At 43.7% G+C, this 19,638-nt stretch overlaps 1 protein-coding gene across 2 annotated transcripts in view; it reads right to left on the reverse strand.

The window, feature by feature from the left end:
• LDLRAP1 (low density lipoprotein receptor adaptor protein 1) overlaps nt 1-19,638 on the reverse strand; it is a 156,687-nt gene that overhangs the window by 85,897 nt on the left and 51,152 nt on the right. For both annotated transcript variants that reach the window (XM_060784440.2, XM_060784439.2), the window contains exon 3: nt 14,848-14,960. In XM_060784440.2, coding sequence (XP_060640423.2) covers nt 14,848-14,960 — 113 coding nt within the window. The remainder of the gene's footprint in view (nt 1-14,847; nt 14,961-19,638) is intronic.

Raw genomic sequence — 19,638 nt, forward strand, 5'->3', positions numbered from 1 at the left:
TGCTCGGGGAGTATGGACGATGGATGATGGGATTTGCAGTACCTTCAACCGATTCAGCTCTGACTTCCACAGACCACTGAGACCCCACAAATTGTAGACCTGGCACAAATTTGGCACACAGAACCCCAATGATCAACAGAAAATACTGGAGGGGGCTGGGAGGAATTGACAATGATTTACAGGAGATGTAGTTCACCTACAAATGGAGAGGCCTGTGAACGACTGTGCATTTAGACCCAACTTGGCACAAATACTCAATATGCCCAAATTTGAACACTGGTGGAATTTGAGGGAACCAGATCTTGACATTTAGGAGTTGCAGTTACTGGGATGTATAGTTTCCCTGCCATCAAAGAGCATTCTGAACTCTAACAAAAATGGAATTGAACCAAACTTGGCATACAAAACTCCCATTATCAATAGAAAATACTGGAGAAGTTTGGGGAAAATATGTTCAGACATGTAGGAGTTACAGTTCCTCCTGCAATTAGTAAAGCTCCACCAAACATGGCATTGGACTTAACTTGGCACACAGAACGCGATGGCCAGCAAAAAATACTGAAGGTCTTTTGGGGAAATTTACCTTGATTTGAAGTTGTAGTTGACCTCCATCCATAGAGCACTGTGAACCCAAACACCAATGGATCTGGACCGAGCTCGGCAGGGGGTGAGGGCTTGGTGGCAAAGGCTCCCCAGACTGCCAGGCCATGTGAAGACCTCCTCCTGGTTCTGCCCCTCTTAAGCCAGGCCATGCGGGGAGCCGTCTGCCCAGGGGACGAGAGCCAAACAGAAAAGGCTCCTCAATGGCAAGGTTGTGCGGGCTGGCCTCCGCCTGGCCCACGCACCCCTCCGAGTTCGGAATAGTGCATGGGCCAGGCGGAAAGGCTGCCCGCATGGTGATTCCTTGCGGGCAGGCCTCCGCCCGACCCACGCATCCCTCCGAGTTCGGAAATGCACGTGGGCCGGGCGGGAAGGCTGCCCGCATGGCGAGCCCTTGCGGGCAGGTCTCTGTCTGGCCCTTGCGCCCTTCCGAGTTCGGAAAGGCACATGAGCTGGGCGGAAAGGGTGCCCGCATGTTGAGGCCTTGAGAGCAGCCCTCCACCTGGCCCATGCGCCCCTCCGAGTTTGGAAAGGCCCGTGGGCTGGGCGGAAAGGCTGCCCGTATGGCAGCTATTTTGGAGGGGGCAGGGCCAACCAAGGGAGCTTCGCAACCCCCCCCCCCCAAATTGCTTAACAACCCCCCAGGGGGGTCACAACCCCCAGGTTGAGAGCCGCTGTTCTAGGGTGATCTTCCACAGATATGCAGGATAAAGATTTCCAGGCTGCAAGTTGCCTGCTCATTGAGTGCTGGATGAGTTTGCCTCTTTGTTCTACCCAACACCTTATGTTGACATACACAAGGACTTTCTTGGCAATGACATGCTACAGCAACATTTGGGGCTTAGTGGTTGCCTTACCTTGGCTTTCCTTCTATCAGATCTGCAGGTTTGGCTTGGGTTATTAAGCTGTTTTCTATTGTTTCCAATTGGAAGTGAGCTAACGGACCTCAACTGGAGACATGTTGATTGAAGACAGATTAGAAAAACAGACAGCCCTCCATATTTGAAAATTGGACTTTTTTGGATTTGATTACTCACACGTTTGATTAAAATCTTTTGTCTAGGACACTCTAGGTCCCTCGGTGTGACCTATAGTCAATTTCTGTCACAAGTTGATCATAGAGTCAAATTCCAAGAGAGAACATCCATCTAGGAATCTGAAGGATTCCTAAATCCAGAAAAAGTTGGCCATAGAGTTGATATGAACTTAATGGTTCCTAGAGAAGTTTTCTCTAAAGTAAACAAAATCCACAATTTTATTATTTACATTTTTTTAACTTTGGGGGGGGGGGGTCCTGTGCCCCTAAACCCAGCAAATGTATAGATACTAATAATAATAACCCTACCACCATCTTCCAAAAAGGACTTCCAAAAGCCTGCTTGAAGAGCCATGTTTTCAGCTCCCTGCAAAAACAATGTAGTGTGGGGACAAACCTAATATCCCTTGGGAGGGCATTCCAAAGCCGGGGGTCACCATCGAGTAGGCCTTCTCTCTTATCCACACCAACCACACTTGAGACAGAAGATAGGTTGGACCCGAACTGTGTAGGGCTTTGTAGGTGATAATCTGCACTTTGAATTGGGACCAGAAACTGGAGCTGCTTCAGTAGGGACACGGTATGCTCCCTATAGCTGGATCCCATTAGTAATCTGACTGCCAATGTTTGCACTAATTGTTTCTGAGCCGTCTTTAAAGGCAGCCCCATGTAAAGTGCAATGCAGTGGTCCATTCTGGATATAACTAAGGCGTGGACAACCCTGGATAACCCTGGCTGGCGCACTAGTTTTAACTGTATGAAGGCCCTCCTGGCCACTGGTGACACCTGAGCTTCAAGTATCAGCGTTGAGTCCAGGAGGACCCCAGACTGCAGACCTGTGTTCTCAGGGGGAGTGGGACCCCAGGTTGCCACCCTATATCCCAATCAGCCTCTCGACTGACCAGGAGGACCTCTGTCTTGTCTGGATTTAGCCTCAGCTTGTAAGCTCCATCCTCACTGGACTTTACATGCATTTAGTTGTATATACGTCAGCCTTGTTTCTAAGTTGAGGGTAGGTCTGAGGGTCAAAATTATGAATTTTGATATGACCAATGGATAAGTTGAGAGTCATTCTGTGGTGAAGAGAAAGTCCCATTGCCACCACCATTTTTCTTCCAAGAGACTCAAAAAGACCCAAAGTTGTGCCACACTGGAGAAAGGTGTGGGAGTCAGTACTTCTTTTAGGTTTTCTCCAAAACAAGGGAATGGTTCCTATATATTATATTAATATTACATTACAGTTATGATGCAGTATTTATAAGTCTACAGAGATTTTTGAGAATCACTTTTTTGACTTAACTATCTAGTACATACCAACTTCCTTAACTAAATGGCCTACAGTGATCCATGTCTAAAACAGTTGACATTTCATACATATCCATATTATTTCCAGACATTTCAAAGGCTAAGGGGATGAGCTATGAATGAAAAAGTCCCCAATTTGTTATGAATTTGCTTGGTGGCCTTTGGCAAACATTTCCTTCTTTTGGTTTCTCTCATCTGTAATACAGGAGATGTCTTACTTGAAAACATTACAACAAGAAGTCTTCTGAACACTTGGAAATGCTTCTCCAAAGGCTAAGCATTTGTACAAGGAATCAGGAAAGTCTTGGCTGTGGCAAACTTGCATTTTGGTCTACAGTTCCCAGTATGTATTCCCCAGTCAGCATGTTCTGAGAGACTCAGATTCTTTTTCTAAAGTATCTCATATTCAAAGTTTCCTCTGTGAAAGAACCACAGATCTCTGAGAGTGTAGCAGGAAACTTCACAGATCCATTTATTTCTCACATGCAGGGAGTACTACTGCATGAAGAATAACTCTGTGGGTTGATATCCATTTAGCCGACTGGAACAGCATAGGGTTGTTGTAGGTTTTCCGGGCTGTATGGCCATGGTGTAGAAGCATTCTCTCCCGATGCGTTGCCTACATCTATGGCAGGCATCCTCAGAGGTTGTGAGGTTTGTTGGAAACTAGGAAAATTGGGTTTATATATCTGTGGAAAATCCAGGCTGGGAGAAAGAACTCTTGTCTGTTGGAGGTAGGTGTGAATGTTTCAACTGGCCACCTTGATTAGCATTTGATGGCCTGACAGTTTTTAGGTGTGGCTTGTTGCTGCCTGGGACATTCCTTTGTTGAGAGACGATTAGGTGTTCGTGATTGTTTCTTATCTGGAGTTCCCCTGTGTTTGAGTTTTGTTTTTTTAGTACTGGTAACCAGATTTTGTTCATTTTCATGGTTTCTTCCTTTCTGTTGAAATTGTCCACATGCTTGTGGATTTCAATGGCTTCTCTGTGTAGCCTGACATGGTGGTTGTGAGAGTGGTCCAGCATTTCTGTGTTCTTCAATAATATGTTGTGTCCAGGTTGGTTCATCAGGTGCTCTGCTATGGCTGACTTCTCTGGTTGAAGTAGTCTGCAGTGCCTTTCATGTTCCTTGATTCGTGTTTGGGCGATGCTGCGTTTGGTGGTCCCTATGTAGACTTGTCCACAGCTGCATGGTATGCAGTAGACTCCTGCAGAGGTGAGAGGATCCCTCTTGTCCTTAGCTTAACGTAGCATTTGTTGGATTTTCTTAGTGGGTCTGTGGATAGTTTGTATGTTGTGTTTCTTCATCAGCTTCCCTATGCGGTCAGTGGTTCCCTTGATGTATGGCAAGAACACTTTTCCTCTGAGTGGATCTTTGTCTGACTGTCGTGGCTTGTTCTCGGTCTTGCAGCTCTTCTGATGTCTGAGGTGGAGTATCCATTGGCCTGGAGAGCCCAGTTGAGGTGGTTCAGTTCATCTTGGAGGAGTTGGGGTTTGCAGATTCTTTTTGCACGGTCTGCCAAGGCTTTAATGGTGCTTCTTTTTTGACTTGGGTGATGGTTGGAGTTTTTATGAAGGTATCTATCTCTGTGTGTAGGTTTTCTGTAAACTGTGTGACCCAATTGTTGGTCTGGTTTACAGATGACTAGGACATCTAGAAATGGCAGTTTTCTTTCATTTTCTTTTTCTATGGAAGAGCTTATTCAGTACTCACACTGTTGTCTGGGGTGCAGTCTGCTCCCCTTCCCCTCCTTCCTTTCTGGGAGCAAAATAGCAACTGAGGGACAAGTTTCCAGATGCAATGCTATTCCTCCATCCTGTGGGGATACACTTGAGCATCTTCCAGCTAAAACCTTTAGTATTTTGAGGGAAACGTGTAACCCCCCTCATCCAGCTAAAGGAGGTGATATTGTACACCTATTGTGTAAGGGAACCGACCAAGGGCAAGATGGATGGATGACATACTTGAAGTGACTGGACTGACCTTGAAGGAGCTGGGGGTGGTGACGGCCGACAGGGAGCTCTGGCGTGGGCTGGTCCATGAGGTCACAAAGAGTCAGAGACGACTGAACGAATGAACAACAACAACAATTGTGCAAGGAGGTCATGTCCTCCACAATATATACATATATTGGCATAAGCCATAGTTATGTAACCATCAGAATTCCAAGATTTGTTCTCAGTTTACAGATTTTTTTTCATTTATTATATGTATATCCTGTTTTTCTCCCATTTTATTCTGGTTCTCCAACTTCAAGACTGAAAAAGGAGTATGGCAGGGCTGTCTACTCTCACCTAACCTATTCAACTTGTATGCAGAACACATCATGTGACGTGTGGGGCTTGACGTATCCAAGGCTGGAGTAAAATTGCTAGATGAAACATTAACAACGTTAGGTATGAAGATGATACCACTTTGATGGCCAAAAGCAAGGAGGAGCTGAGGAGCCTTCTAACCAAGTTTAAATAAAAAAAAAGTGCAAAAGTTGATAAGAAGATAATAGATAAGAGAGATGTTTATTTTATGAACAAAAATCTTCCACCTTCCTCTCTTAAAGGATTTGGAGAGGAAAGGGTGAAATATGACAAATAAGGGAAGCGAAAAATGAAGAGCAGAAGTCACAAGGTGTTTGTTTTCATGGGGGTTTTTTTGGTCTTTGTTTTTGGGTCCCTTTTTGTTTGTTTGCTTGTTTTTTCATTTTTCTCTTCTTCTAGTTTCGCTGATGTGCGTGGGGTGAGGAAATGTTTAGTGAATAGACGATTGTAGAAATATGGATCTGTAGTTTTAAAGTATGTTATGTTTGCTTTTTTCTGCAAAAATCAATAAAAATCATTTATTTAAAAAAGTGCAAAAGCTGGGTTGCAGTTAAAAAAACCAAGATTATGGTGACCAGACTGATTGATAACTGGCAAATAGAGGGAGAAAACATGGAGGTAGTGACAAACTTTGTATTTCTAGGCATGAAGATGACTGCAGTCACAGACTGCAGGCAGGAAATCAGAAGATGTTTACTTCTTTGGAAGAGAGCATTGACCCATCTTGATAAAACAGTAAAGAGTAGAGACGTCAACTGGCAATGAAGGTCCGCATTGTTAAAGCAGTGGCATTCCGCATAGTAACCTATGGATACGAGAGCTGGAACATAAGGAAGGCTGAGCAATGGAAGAGTGCCTTGAACCGCAAGAAGATCCAACCAGTGCATACTCCAGGAAATAAAGCCTAACTACTCACTGGAGGGACGGATATTAGAGAGAAAGATGCAGTATGTTGGTCGCATAATGAGAAGACAGGAAAGCTTGGAGAATTGAATGATGCTGGGGAAAATGGAAGGAAAAAGGAAGAGGGGCCGATCAAGGGCAAGGTAGATGGATGGTATCCTTGAAGTGACTAGCTTGACCTTGAAGGAGTTGGGGGACGCCATGGCCAGCAGGGAGCTCTGGCCTGAGCTAATCCAGGCGGTCATGACAAGTCTCAAGCGACTGAATGAATAAACAACAACAAAAAAACTTTACTCTCTCAGAGTCTTTTTGGACAGGTCTATGCTGAGACAGAGTGACTGCCATTCACTATATGGTTGACTGGGGATGTGAAACCTTGGTCTAATATTAGTCCTACACTCTGATCCACACATGTCAAACACAAGCCCTGAATTCAGTTTCAGCTTCCATTCTGTTTTTCGGGAAGATTCCAGGAGATTAGGAGGCAGATCATTCGGATTCATAATTCAGAGCAGAAAAAAACCCAGAATGGATTCCATGCCGTTTCACACACCCTTAGAAGACACATTTTGTCAGACATGGGTACATGAAACTGTGGATATTGCAACCATGGGGTATAGGGTGGCAGCCTGTGCTGGATGGGGTTACACTCCCCCTGAAGTCACAGGTCCACAGCTTGGGTGTCCTCTTGGATTCATCACTTACGCTTGAGGCTCAGGCGGTGGCCGGGAGGGCTTTTGCACAACTGAGACTCGTGCACCAACTGCGACCGTACCTCGTGAAGGCTGATCTGGCCGGGGTGGTCCACGCCTTGGTCACCTCCAGATTGGACTACTGCAATGCGCTCTACGTGGGGCTGCCCTTGAAAACGGCCTGGAAATTCCAACTGGTCCAACGGGCGGCGGCCAGGTTGATAACTGGTGCTCCTTACAAAGAGAGGTCAACCCTCCTGTTTAAGGAGCTCCATTGGTTGCAGTTCATTTTCCAGTCCTAATTCAAGGTGCAGGTGCTTACCTACAAAGCCCTAAACGGTTTGGGACCTGACTACCTGCGTGACCGCATCTCCGTATACGAACCCACACGATCTCTCCGATCATCTGGAGAGGCTCTGCTCACGATCCCACCTGCGTCGCAAGCGCGGTTGGTGGGGACGAGGGACAGGGCCTTCTCTGTGGTAGCCCCCCGACTCTGGAACTCTCTCCCCAAGGACATTAGACAAGCCCCAACGCTGGCAGTCTTCAGGAAGAGATTGAAGACGTGGCTGTTCCGGTGTGCCTTTCCAGAATAGGAAGCTCCTAGCATCATGTCCCAATGCACTTTACTAGAGATTTAAGATTGTCTGCACACAGCACTACCTCTAAAAACCTATACATGTCACCTGTCATGTCCAGCACTTTTAAATTTTATTCATTACATTTGGTCCGGCCTTAGTTTTAAATGCGTCGTGTTACTGTTTTTAATGTTTATTGTTATTGCTTTAATTTTTTTTGTTTGCTTTATGAGTTTTATTGTTGTATTTGTTATGTTGTTGTTTTATTGAGGGCCTTGGCCTTTTGTAAGTCGCACTGAGTCCTTCGGGAGATGTTAGCGGGGTATAAATAAAGTTAATAATGATAATAATAATAATAATAATAATGGGTACTTTGACCGTAACATTGCATTTTCTGTCCACAAACTCCCACTATTCTTTGTGCAGAAAGTAGGTCTAGTCTTCCAACAAGAAAATTGTGGCCTGTCTTGATTCAAACGTAGCTGAAGTGGCTGCAAGATATTCCCCGCTCCAGTAGAAGAGCTCCAAACACACCATAGTGGTGCTTAAGGGACCCTCCCCGATTGGCCCCATCTCCCATTGAAGGCTGTGACAGACTTTGTATTTCTAGGTGCAAAAATTACTGCAGATGCAGATTGTGGCCAAGAAATCAGGAGACGCTTACTTCTTGGGAGGAGAGCAATGTCCAGTCTCGATAAAATAGAAAAGAGTAGAGACATCACACTGGCAACAAAAATCTGCATAGTCAAAGCCATGGTATTCCCTGTAGTAACCTACGGATGTGAGAGCTGGACCTTAGGGATGGCCGAGCGAAGGAAGATCGATGCTTTTGAGCTGTGGTGTTGGAGGAAAGTTCTGAGAGTGCCTTGGACCGTGAGAAGATCCAACCAGTCCATCCTCCAAGAAATAAAGCCCGACTGCTCATTGGAGGGAAGGATACTAGAGACAAAGTTGAAGTACTTTGGCCACATCATGAGGAGACAGCAAAGCCTAGAGAAGACAATTATGCTGGGGAAAGTGGAAGGTAAAAGGAAGAGGGGACGACCAAGGACAAGATGGATGGATGGCATCCTTGAAGTGACTGGACTGACCTTGAAGGAGCTGGGGGTGGTGACGGCCGACAGGGAGCTCTGGCGTGGGCTGGTCCATGAGGTCACGAAGAGTCGGAGACGACTGAACGAATGAACAACAACAACCCATTGAAAATCGAGCAGAAGAATGAGGAATCACTGGGAAAGAGGAGGCCGAACTCACTTCCCTGTTTCAGGCAAGAGGAAGTTTGTGCTACAGCTTGAAGAAGGGATCTCTCTTCCCAAGAAAAGAACAACAGATCTCCCAGTGGAGTTTCTTGCCTTTTTAAAAAGCCACATTCAAAATGAATTTACATCACATTAGTTTCTTGTTTTGCTCCAGCAAGTCCTACATTTGTCCCATATGAAGCTTCGGGATGCTTTGTTTTTATAAAAGCCACTTATGTTTTTCCCCCCTTTCCCTATAATTTGTTTCTTTTTAAAGCAGATAATGTTGGTTTTCATAACAGCAGTGAAAAAATCCTTTCAACATGCTATCAAAAAGGGAGGGAAAGGAAGAAAAATGGTTTCAAGGGGACCTTCCTCTGCTAAGTGACATGTGCAAACTTTATTAATATTTAAGAGTAAATGCCACTCAGCACAGCCTTCAAAATTAATGAGTTTTCCAACACAGTTTATGCAAGACTCCATGTGAAGAATGATATAGAGACGTATCAAGAAACTTTTTTCCACTCATGGCTAAAGCTATTCGATGACCTCAATTAAAGGCATTAGGGTCCAATGTAATACATTTCCACCATATATTTAAACAAAAATATGGTTTCCTTTAACCTTAACACTAGGTAGATATCTGGAGTACCCTTTTCTAGCTATCAAAAAACTAAGTAATTGGTTAAATGGACAAACCCAGAGGGTGCTCACCAATGCTTCCTCTTCATCTTGGGAAAAAGTGACAAGTGGAGTGCCGCAAGGTTCCGTCCTGGGCCCGGTCCTGTTCAACATCTTTATTAATGACTTAGATGAAGGGCTAGAAGGCATGATCATCAAGTTTGCAGATGACACCAAATTGGGAGGGATAGCCAATACTCCAGAGGACAGGAGCAGGATTCAAAACGACCTTGACAGATTAGAGAGATGGGCCAAAACTAACAAAATGAAGTTCAACAGTGACAAATGCAAGATACTCCACTTTGGCAGGAAAAACAAAATGCAAAGATACAAAATGGGGGACAATGCCTGGCTCAAGAGCAGTACGTGTGAAAAAGATCTTGGAGTCCTTGTGGACAACAAGTTAAACATGAGCCAACAATGTGATGTGGCGGCAAAAAAAGCCAATAGGATTTTGGCCTGCATCAATAGGAGCATAGTGTCTAGATCTAGGGAAGTAATGGTACCCCTCTATTCTGCTTTGGTTAGACCACACCTGGAATATTGTGTCCAATTCTGGGCACCACAATTCAAGAGAGATATTGACAAGCTGGAATGTGTCCAGAGGAGGGCAACTAAAATTATCAAGGGTCTGGAGAACAAGCCCTATGAGGAGCAGCTTAAGGAGCTGGGCATGTTTAGCCTGAAGAAGAGAAGGCTGAGAGGAGATATGATAGCCATGTATAAATATATGAGAGGAAGCCACAGGGAGGAGGGAGCAAGCTTGTTTTCTGCTTCCTTGGAGACTAGGACGCAGAACAATGGCTTCAAACTACAAGAGAGGAGATTCCACCTGAACATGAGGAAGAACTTCCTGACTGTGAGAGCCGTTCAGCAGTGGAACTCTCTGTCCTGGAGTGTGGTGGAGGCTCCTTCTTTGGAAGCTTTTAAACAGAGACTGGATGGCCATCTGTCAGGGGTGATTTGAATGCAACATTCCTGCTTCTTGGCAGGGGGTTGGACTGGATGGCCCATGAGGTCTCTTCCAACTCTTTGATTCTATGATTCTAAGTAAACAAGACAGCAACTTGCCAAAGACAGGTCTGTTAAGCTATGCCCACTATTAGAATTAAACAAGAGAGACTATTGGGTCAGGGTCCTGACCTTTTTTTAAAAAAAAATGGCCTTGCTTTCAGAAGTGTTACCTTATATTGCAGCAAAATAAAAAATAATATGCTCTTGTGTAGTTTACAAATATTACCTTGTTGAATTACAGCTCCCAAAATCCCCTCAAATTTACTTTTTGGATGGCAACACCCAGAAGAGCTGCCATTTCCAAAGTGATTTTGGATTAAGATTGGCCAGTCACTGTGCTTCACATCTAGTCAGCAGCTTATGAGACTATAAATCATCGCCTCCTACTGAAAAAAAATGTATAATATCACAAAGGATTACCACCTTACCTACTTAAATTAGGAGCTTTTTTTGTTTAGTTCCAGGGCCAGAGAAGCAGATGGCGAAAATAGAAGAACAGTCTGCCTTAGGATAGTGTGCTTGCTCTCTCAATGTTTAATATTTACAGCAATGATCAGCCACTGCCAGAAGGGACAGAGAGTTTCATCTATGCTGATGATCGTGCCATCACCGCTCAAGCAGGGGGCTTTAAAAATGGTTGAACAGAAGCTCTCTGAAGCTTTAGGTGCTCTTACTGCCTATTACAGGGAAAACCAGCTGATTCCTAAACCAGCTAAAATGCAGACATGTGCTTTTCACCTTTAGATCAGACAAGCATCTTGAGCTCTGAGGACTATCTGGGAAGGAATCCCACCTAAGCATTGGAGCACACCAAAATACCTGGGAGTTACTCTGGACCCTGCTCTGACTTATAAGAAGCACTGCTTGAATGTCAAGCAAAAAGTGGCTGCTAGAAATAATATCGTATGAAAGCTGACTGGCACAACCTGGGGATCACAACCAGACACAGTGAAGACATCTGTCCCTGCGCTTTGCTGCTCTGCTGCTGAGTACACATGCCCAGTGTGGAACGCATCACACCATGCTAAAACAGTGGATGTGGCTCTTAATGAGGCATGTCGCATTATCATGGGGTGTCTGCGCCCTACACCACTGGAGAAATTACAGTGTCTAGCCGGTATTGCACCACCTGACATCCGCTGAGAAGTAGCAGCCAATAGTGAAAGGACCAAGGCAGTGACAAGGATGGTAAAAGATAAAAAAACATCCTGTCATCCCCTGAGCAACGTCCTTGCAGACAGCCAATTCTCTCACACCAGAAACGACTTGCAGTTTCTCAAGTCACTCCTGACGTGACAAACAACAACAACAACAACAAAACGCCACTTTGCTGTTCTGAGCAGATCTCTAAACCAAATGCAGTTCCTTCTGATTCAAATTCCTCCATCGCGAGGAACTTGAAAGCCTTTAAGACAGATGTGGCCAGCGACTGTTGTTTCAAGGAGGTAAATCCATGCTGGGGCTCTCCAATGTGCGGAGCCTTATCCCTGAAGTAGGTTTCAGTACCTTGGATAGCGCCTGTGAAATCCAGAGTAGCTCCAGCAAAACCCAGTCTTCCATCTCTTCCCCAAAGCAATAGAGCTTTCTTTTAAGGGATTAAGACTAGCGCTTTCATAACCGAAACTATAAAACACTCTGAAAATCAAAGAAATCTTTTAGAAAATGGTATTACATATTCAAGCACAGTTGGTGACTTATGGAGCTTTATTATTATTATTTTTGGAAAACAAAATTAAAATGCCAATCAGTGGAACGCATTACAATTTCTAAAAACTTTTTTTCCCCCAAGCACAGCAACTATTTCCCATGATGCACATTAAGCAAATAGGAATGGAAATAAAAATGTCTTCAACTTGCTGCTAAATAATCTCCATGATGTGAATATGTTTGGAAAGGGAGGAATAGAGGCATGAGGCCACTGCTGGCATCTGCCAATTGTTCCATGCTTTCAGGGTTGTGTTGTTGCTGTTAACTTTACACCCCACTTTCACCACAAGACAAATCATAAATTACACCCCGAATAGACTACTGCAACACCCTCTACGTGGGGTTGCCTTTGAAGACTGTTTGGAAGCTTCGAGTAGTCCAATGGACAGCAGCCAGATCCCTCAGTGGTGCAGTGTACAGGGAGCAACCCCTTGTTGTGTCAGCTCCACTGGTTGCCGCTCTGCTACCAAACACAATTGAAAGTGCTGGCTTTAGCCTATAAAGCCATAAATCAGTATTTCTCAAGCTGGGGGTCAGGACCCCTGGGGGGTTGCGAGGGGATTTCAGAGGGGTCACCAAAGATCATCAGAAAACACAATATTTTCTGTTGGTCATTGGGGTTCTGTGTGGGAAATTTGACCCAATTCTATCGTTGGTAGGGTTCAGAATGCTTGTAGGTGAACTATAAATTCCAGCAACTTCAAATCCCGAATTGTAGGTGAACTATAAATCCCAGCAACTTCAAATCCCGAATAGACTACTGCAACGCACTCTACGTGGGGTTGCCCTTGAAGACTGTTCGGAAACTTCAACTGGTCCAGCGAGCGGCAGCCAGATTACTCACCGGAGCGTCATACAGGGAGCACACCACCCCCCTGCTGTGTCAGCTCCACTGGCTGCCGGTTCAGTTCCGAGCACAATTCAAGGTGCTGGTTTTGACCTACAAAACCCTGTACAGTTCCGGTCCAGTGTATCTGTCTGAATGTATCTCCCTCTACGTCCCACCCCGGAGTCTGAAATCATCTGGGGAGGCCCTGCTCTCGACCCCACCGTTATCACAAGTGAGGTTGGTGGGGACGAGGAGCAGGGCCTTCTCGGTGGTGGCCCCTCACCTGTGGAACTCACTCCTGGGAGAAATTAGGGCATCAACATCCCTCCTCTCCTTCAGGAGGAAAGTAAAGATGTGGTTGTGGGACCAGGCCTTTGGGCAATCTGACAACTAGATAAGGACAATCAAACGACTAGGACTGACAGGACTGACAATGTGGAATTGGAATTTGGACTATGAGATAGCGAACGCTGACCGTCTATGAGGAGTAATTAGGTTTGCATTGTTTTATTGGTTTTATTGGTTTTACTGGTTTTAGGGTTGCAATGCAGGAATTGTTGTTTAACAGTTCAACTGTTTAATTGATGTTATTTTGTTTTACTACTGTTATGTGATGCTGGCATCGAATTATGCCTTTGTAAGCCGCCCTGAGTCCCCTTCGGGGTGAGAAGGGCGAGGTAGAAGAAACCGAAATAAATAAATAAATAAACTTCAAATCCCAAATGTCAAGGTCTGTTTTCCCCAAACTCCATCAGTGTTCACATTTGGGCATATTGTGTATTCATGCCAAATTTGGTCCAGATCCATCATTGTTTGAGTCCACAGTGCTCTATGGATGTCGGTGAACTACAACTCCAAAACTCCAAAACCCACCAATCCCTTCCAGTATTTTCTGTTGGTCATGGGAGTTCTGTGAGCCAAGTTTGGTACAATTCCATTGTTGGTGGAGTTTGGAATGCTCTTTCGATTGTAGGTGAACTATAAATCCCAGCAACTATGACTCCCAAATGACAAAATCAACTCCTCCCCAACCCCACCAGTATTCAAATTTGGGCACATGGGGTATTTGTGCCAAATTTGGTCCAGTAAATGAAAATACATCCTGCATATCAGATATTTACATTATGATTCATAACAAGATTACATCTCCAGTAATCTTCCTCTCTGAATCTAAAATTTGGTGATGGATCTGGGCATTGTATGTTTTTAACCTGTTTCCCCTTCCCTTCTGCTCCCTCATCCATATTGTGCTTTATATTTTTAATGTACCAAACATACCAAGTTTGTATGAAAATGTGACTCTATTTCCTGTGCTGGTCAATGACCGAAATAAATGATTTGATTTGATGATTCATAACAATAGCAAAATTACAGCTATGAAGTAGCAGCGAAAATAATGTTATGGTTGGGGGTCACCACAACATGAGGAACTGTATTCAGAGGTCGCAGCATTAGGAAGGTTAAGAAACACTACCATAAATGTTTCTGGCCCAGCTTACCTGTCCGAACATAATCTCCCCCTATGATCCAATTCAGAGGCTAATACCATCAGGGGAGGCCCTGCTCTTGGTCCCACCCCCCTCACAAGCACAACTAGCGGGCCTTCTCAGTGGTGGCCTCTCATCCATAAAAGCCCTGGCCCTTGAGTACTCTAACTGGAGGTCAGCTGTGACCACCAGTGCTGCAGAATTCATGTGTGTATTGAATAGAATGGGAGAGAAACAAGAAGGGCCTCTCAAACCAATGGCCATGGCATCAAAGATAAGTCAAGATCGCATGAAGTGATGTGCTTGAATAAATGCACATAGAGATAATAGGGCAAAGTGAAGGGATTTAAGGAGTGGAGATATAGCATGAGGAACACAAAGAAGAATGATATTGAGGCACTTTTAGTGTCAGGCTCTCAAAACTCATTTTGCACACTCCAAGGTAACCCACTGAGACATACCTGTATATAGAGATGTTTTCGATAGGTTCATTGGTTATACTGTCACTGAGGATTATTCCTCTGGGAGACACTTTCAGGGTTACTTTCCGAAGCTTTCTCCCACTTGCCTTTGCCTTTGGAAAGAGAAAAGACAAAAGCCCGGGTTATTTCACAGAATGCTTGGGATGAGTCAGTCTGGAAATGCATTAACTGTCATGGTCCATTCTATAGCATTCTAGGATTTGTAGCTTGGTAAAATCACCATTTTATTCAGCCATATATTTCAGGTAATGATCTATAGTATCCTTCAGGGTAGAACCAAAGGGTTTGGCTTTCGTAAGGATGTATGTTTTGTCTCATAATCATATATAGAACTTGGGAAAACCATAATGCATAGGTGGACAGATTTGATATACCACTGAAGTTTGTTTGATAACTCTGAAAGCCAACAGTTAAATAAAGGTAGACTCCCAAACTTCCTTCTTGAGAATATATCAATTATCCAAAGGCTGAATCAACCATATAAAATCCAGAATATCTACTTTGAATAGTAACAATAACAATAAGTAATTATTACTATTACTACCAGTATTAAAAAACTCTAAAATTACAACAGCAAAACAGCAGAGAGGAAACAACCAGGCACATCTTAATACCTCTCAACAGGGGATTTTCCCAGGCTCAGGCAGGCCTTCAAATGCTAATGAAGGTGGTCAGCTGAAACATTCACACCTAGCTCCAGCAGGGAAGAGCTCCTTGCCCCACCCCAGCCATTCCACAGATATATAAACCCACTGTCCTATTTCCAACAGACCTCACTACCTCTGAGGATGCTTGCCATAGATGCAGGCGAAACGTCAGGAGAAATGCCTCTAGAACATGGCCCTATAGCCCAAAAAAACCCCACAAGAACCGAATAATAATAATAATCTTTATTTATACCCCGCCACCATCTCCCCAATGTGGACTCGGAGCGGCTTACATGGGGCCAAGCCCGGGCAACAGGTTACAGCAAAATAAAACCAAAACTTTGAACTGGATTATATGGCAGTGTAGACTATGGCTGGATCTATGCTGCTATATAATCCAGATTATGAAAGCAGCTAATCCAGATTAGCTGTTTTGAACTGGATTTTATGAGTCTACGTTGTGCTATAATCCAGTTCAAAGCAGACAATTCGGATTTTATATGGCAGTGGAGAAAGGGCTACACATAATCTAGTTCAAATCAGATAATCTTGATTATCTGCTTTGATAATCTGGATTATACAGCAGGGTAGATCCAGTCTGAGAGCCAACTGTGCATAGCAGTTAGGGCTTTGATTTGAGGTCCCTTCTACACTGCCATATAATCCTCATTATCAAATCAGATAATTCACATTATCTACTATGAACTGGATTATATGAGTCCACATTGCCATATAAAATCCAGTTCAAAGCAGACAATCTGGATTTTATATGGAAGTGTAGAAGGGGCCTGGGGCTTAGAAAATCCAGTTTCTAGTCATCCATGAGCCATGATAAAATTCAGCCCCGTTTATACTGACATATAATTCAATTTCTGAATCCAAATTATCATCTTTGAACTGGATTATATGGCAGTTTAGATTCATTTAATCCAGTTCAAAACAGATCATCTGGATTCAGAAACAGGATTATATGGCAGTGGAAATCTGGCCTCACTGGACAACTTTGGGACGATAACTCCAACAGTGGGATATACATGTGAACAAAATTAATAATAATAATAATAATAATAATAATAATAATAATAATAACAACAACATCGAACTGCAAAGACTCTGGCACAAGCCAGTAAAGGTGGTCCCAGTGGTGATTGGCACACTGGGTGCAGTGCCTAAAGACCTTGGCCTGCACTTAAAAACAATTAGCACTGACAAAATTACCATCTGCCATCTGTAGAAGGCCACCTTACTGGGATCTGCACGCATTATTCGGCGATACATCACACAGTCCTAGACACTTGGGAAGTGTCTGACGTATGATCCAATACAACAGCCAGCAGAGTGTCTGCTGTGGACTCATCTTGCTGTGTTTATGATAATAATAATAATAATAATAATAATAATAATAATAATAATAATAATAATCTTTGGGTTGTTGTAGGTTTTTCCGGGCTGTATGGCCATGTTCTGGAGGCATTTTCTCCTGACGTTTCGCCTGCATCTATGGCAAGCATCCTCAGAGGTAATGAGGTCTGTTGGAAGTAGGAAAATGGGTTTATATATCTGTGGAATGAGCAGGGTGGGACTTCCAAGCCATTAAATGCTAATCAAGGTGGTCAGTTGAAACATTCACACCTAGCTCCAGCAGACAAAAGTCCTTTGTCCCACCCTGGTCATTCCACAGATATATAAACCCATTTTCCTACTTCCAACAGACCTCACTACCTCTGAGGATGCTTGCCATAGATGTAGGCGAAACGTCAGGAGAAAATGCCTCCAGAACATGGCCATACAGCTTGGAAAAACCTACAACAACCCAGTGATTCCGGCCACGAAAGCCTTCGATAATACATAATAATCTTTATTTATATTCCACTCTATCTCCCCAAGGGGACTCAGGGCAGATGCCAAACATAAAAGGCAAACATTCAATGCCCGAATACAACAATATATCCATACTAACAAAATTTATACAACTCAACATATAAATACGAATTATAACTTAACAAACTAAAATTAAATAAAAAGCACAGCCTGTTATAACAGACATACTAACAAAACATCAAACATCAAATGGAAACAATAATTTCCCATTTCTTTGGAGCAAATCGAAATAAATACAAAGGATGAATATAAAATGGACATTCCAGTTTGTTGCAGAACACAGCCTTCTTTCGGTCCCCTAACACACATACAGAAAGACACACAAAAGCCAAGTGGGTTTTGTGTTGACCATATATGACATCTCTGCCCCATCCATGATCTCCATGTCCACAAAGGTCTTTGCAGGAGAACATCTTCCTGTTCATTTGAATGGGACACCAGTCAGCGTCACTGTGTGTTATGGGACTAGCCCTCCCCAAAGAGCATCCCTATCAAACATAATTTGACAAAGGATAGGCAAAGCTTTCTCCATTCAAGTGAGTGTTTGGGAACCTATTATAAATCACGACCATTTTATGTTGGCTAATTTTCGATAATTGCAACCATTTTATGTATTTTATGAACTATATTCTATTTTATGAACTGGATTTTTATGGGATTTTAATGCTATTTGAGTGAGTTTTCCCTTAGTGTTCTTGGAATATAATTTTAAAGTGCAACGCTCCGTGGCATTTAAGTGTTGGCAAGTGGGCACTGCAATGAAATGTTGCAGTATGGAGCCTTCCTGTGCCAATGTTTAGCTCCTTGGGTCGATTCCAATTCCAGATTTTTACTTTCCACCCGCATCGCCAACACCCTCAGCATCCCATGATGACTAAATGTAATCGAGTTACATTGGATTCTTTGGTACCTTTGAGTTGAGCCATTTTGTCTATATAAAGCAGGGAGACTCAGCCTCAACTTCAAAATCAGATGAAAAGATTTTTAATTTTTTCTTATTTACCTTATTTTAATTTTGCTTTTCTTTCAGTATTGGGACTGTGACGGCGCGAGTGGCACCACCTATGTGTAGGACTGTTAGTTGCAAGATTTAAACTGTTGTATCATGCCTAAGGAGCCCCCGGTGGCGCAGTGGGTTAAAGCACTGAGCTGCTGAGCTTGTTGATCGAAAGGTCACAGGTTCGATTCCGGGGAGCGGCGTCAGCTTCTGCTGTCAGCCCTAGCTTCTGCCAACCTAGCAGTTCGAAAACATTCAAATGTGAGTAGATCAATAGGTACCGCTCCAGCGGGAAGGTAACGGCGCTCCATGCAGTCATGCCGACCACAAGACCTTGGAGGTGTCTACGGACAACACTGGCTCTTCGGCTTAGAAATGGAGATGAGCACTACACCCCAGAGTCAGACATGACTGGACTTGATGTCAGGGGACTACCTTTACCTTTATCATGCTTAATCCTGCCTTTTTACCCTGCCTATGTATAGTTGGATTGATTGGTTATTTATAGCTGTCAATCAGTGTTGTTTGCACCAGTTGAATTGCTTTCTCAAGCTCAATTGTTTGGCTCCACCTCTTCCTGGAGGAGGGGAGTGCTTCCCTTTTTTCATTCTGCCATCAGAGTTTCTATCAGATGGACATGAGTAAGAGACTTGGCTCTAAAAGCCCCTGCTTAAATTACCTCTTAGCACCAATTCTAAGGTTTTTTACCCTTGGGACTCATGCTTTATGTCCAGATCGTCCTGGACAACATTGAGGAGACCCAAGCGCCTTCAAACCAGTTCTTTTGGCACCAGAAGAAGGTCTTGTCCCTTCAACATAGGCCATTGGACTGGGGTTGTGTTTATTCCGATATTCACAGCCATTGAGGAAAGGGGAAACAGGAAAAGCTTCTCAGCTGCAAACTTCTTGGACTTCAGAGATTGTAAAGTATATTTCCTTTATCCCTGTTGAAACATCAAGCTTATGCCTGAGAAAGATCTCATTGTGAACAATAAATACAATTTCAAGTTATCTGTTGTGTTTTGGTCTTTGGGAGTTCCAGTTTCCTATAGGAGGGCAAGAAGCAATCCCCTGGGGAAAGATGCCATGTCCATGCCTCTTTCATTAAGAGTTATAGCCCCCAGGCGCAATGGCACAGGGACTGAAAGCAGTTGACAATAAATGTGAGACTAAACAGAAAAAATACAAATAAATATGGGTTACAAGCCCATTGGCCTTGAAGGCAGCCTTGCGATTTGTTGTTGT

This window comes from Anolis sagrei, chromosome X (genome assembly GCF_037176765.1).
Source record: "Anolis sagrei isolate rAnoSag1 chromosome X, rAnoSag1.mat, whole genome shotgun sequence".
NCBI lineage: Eukaryota > Metazoa > Chordata > Lepidosauria > Squamata > Dactyloidae > Anolis > Anolis sagrei.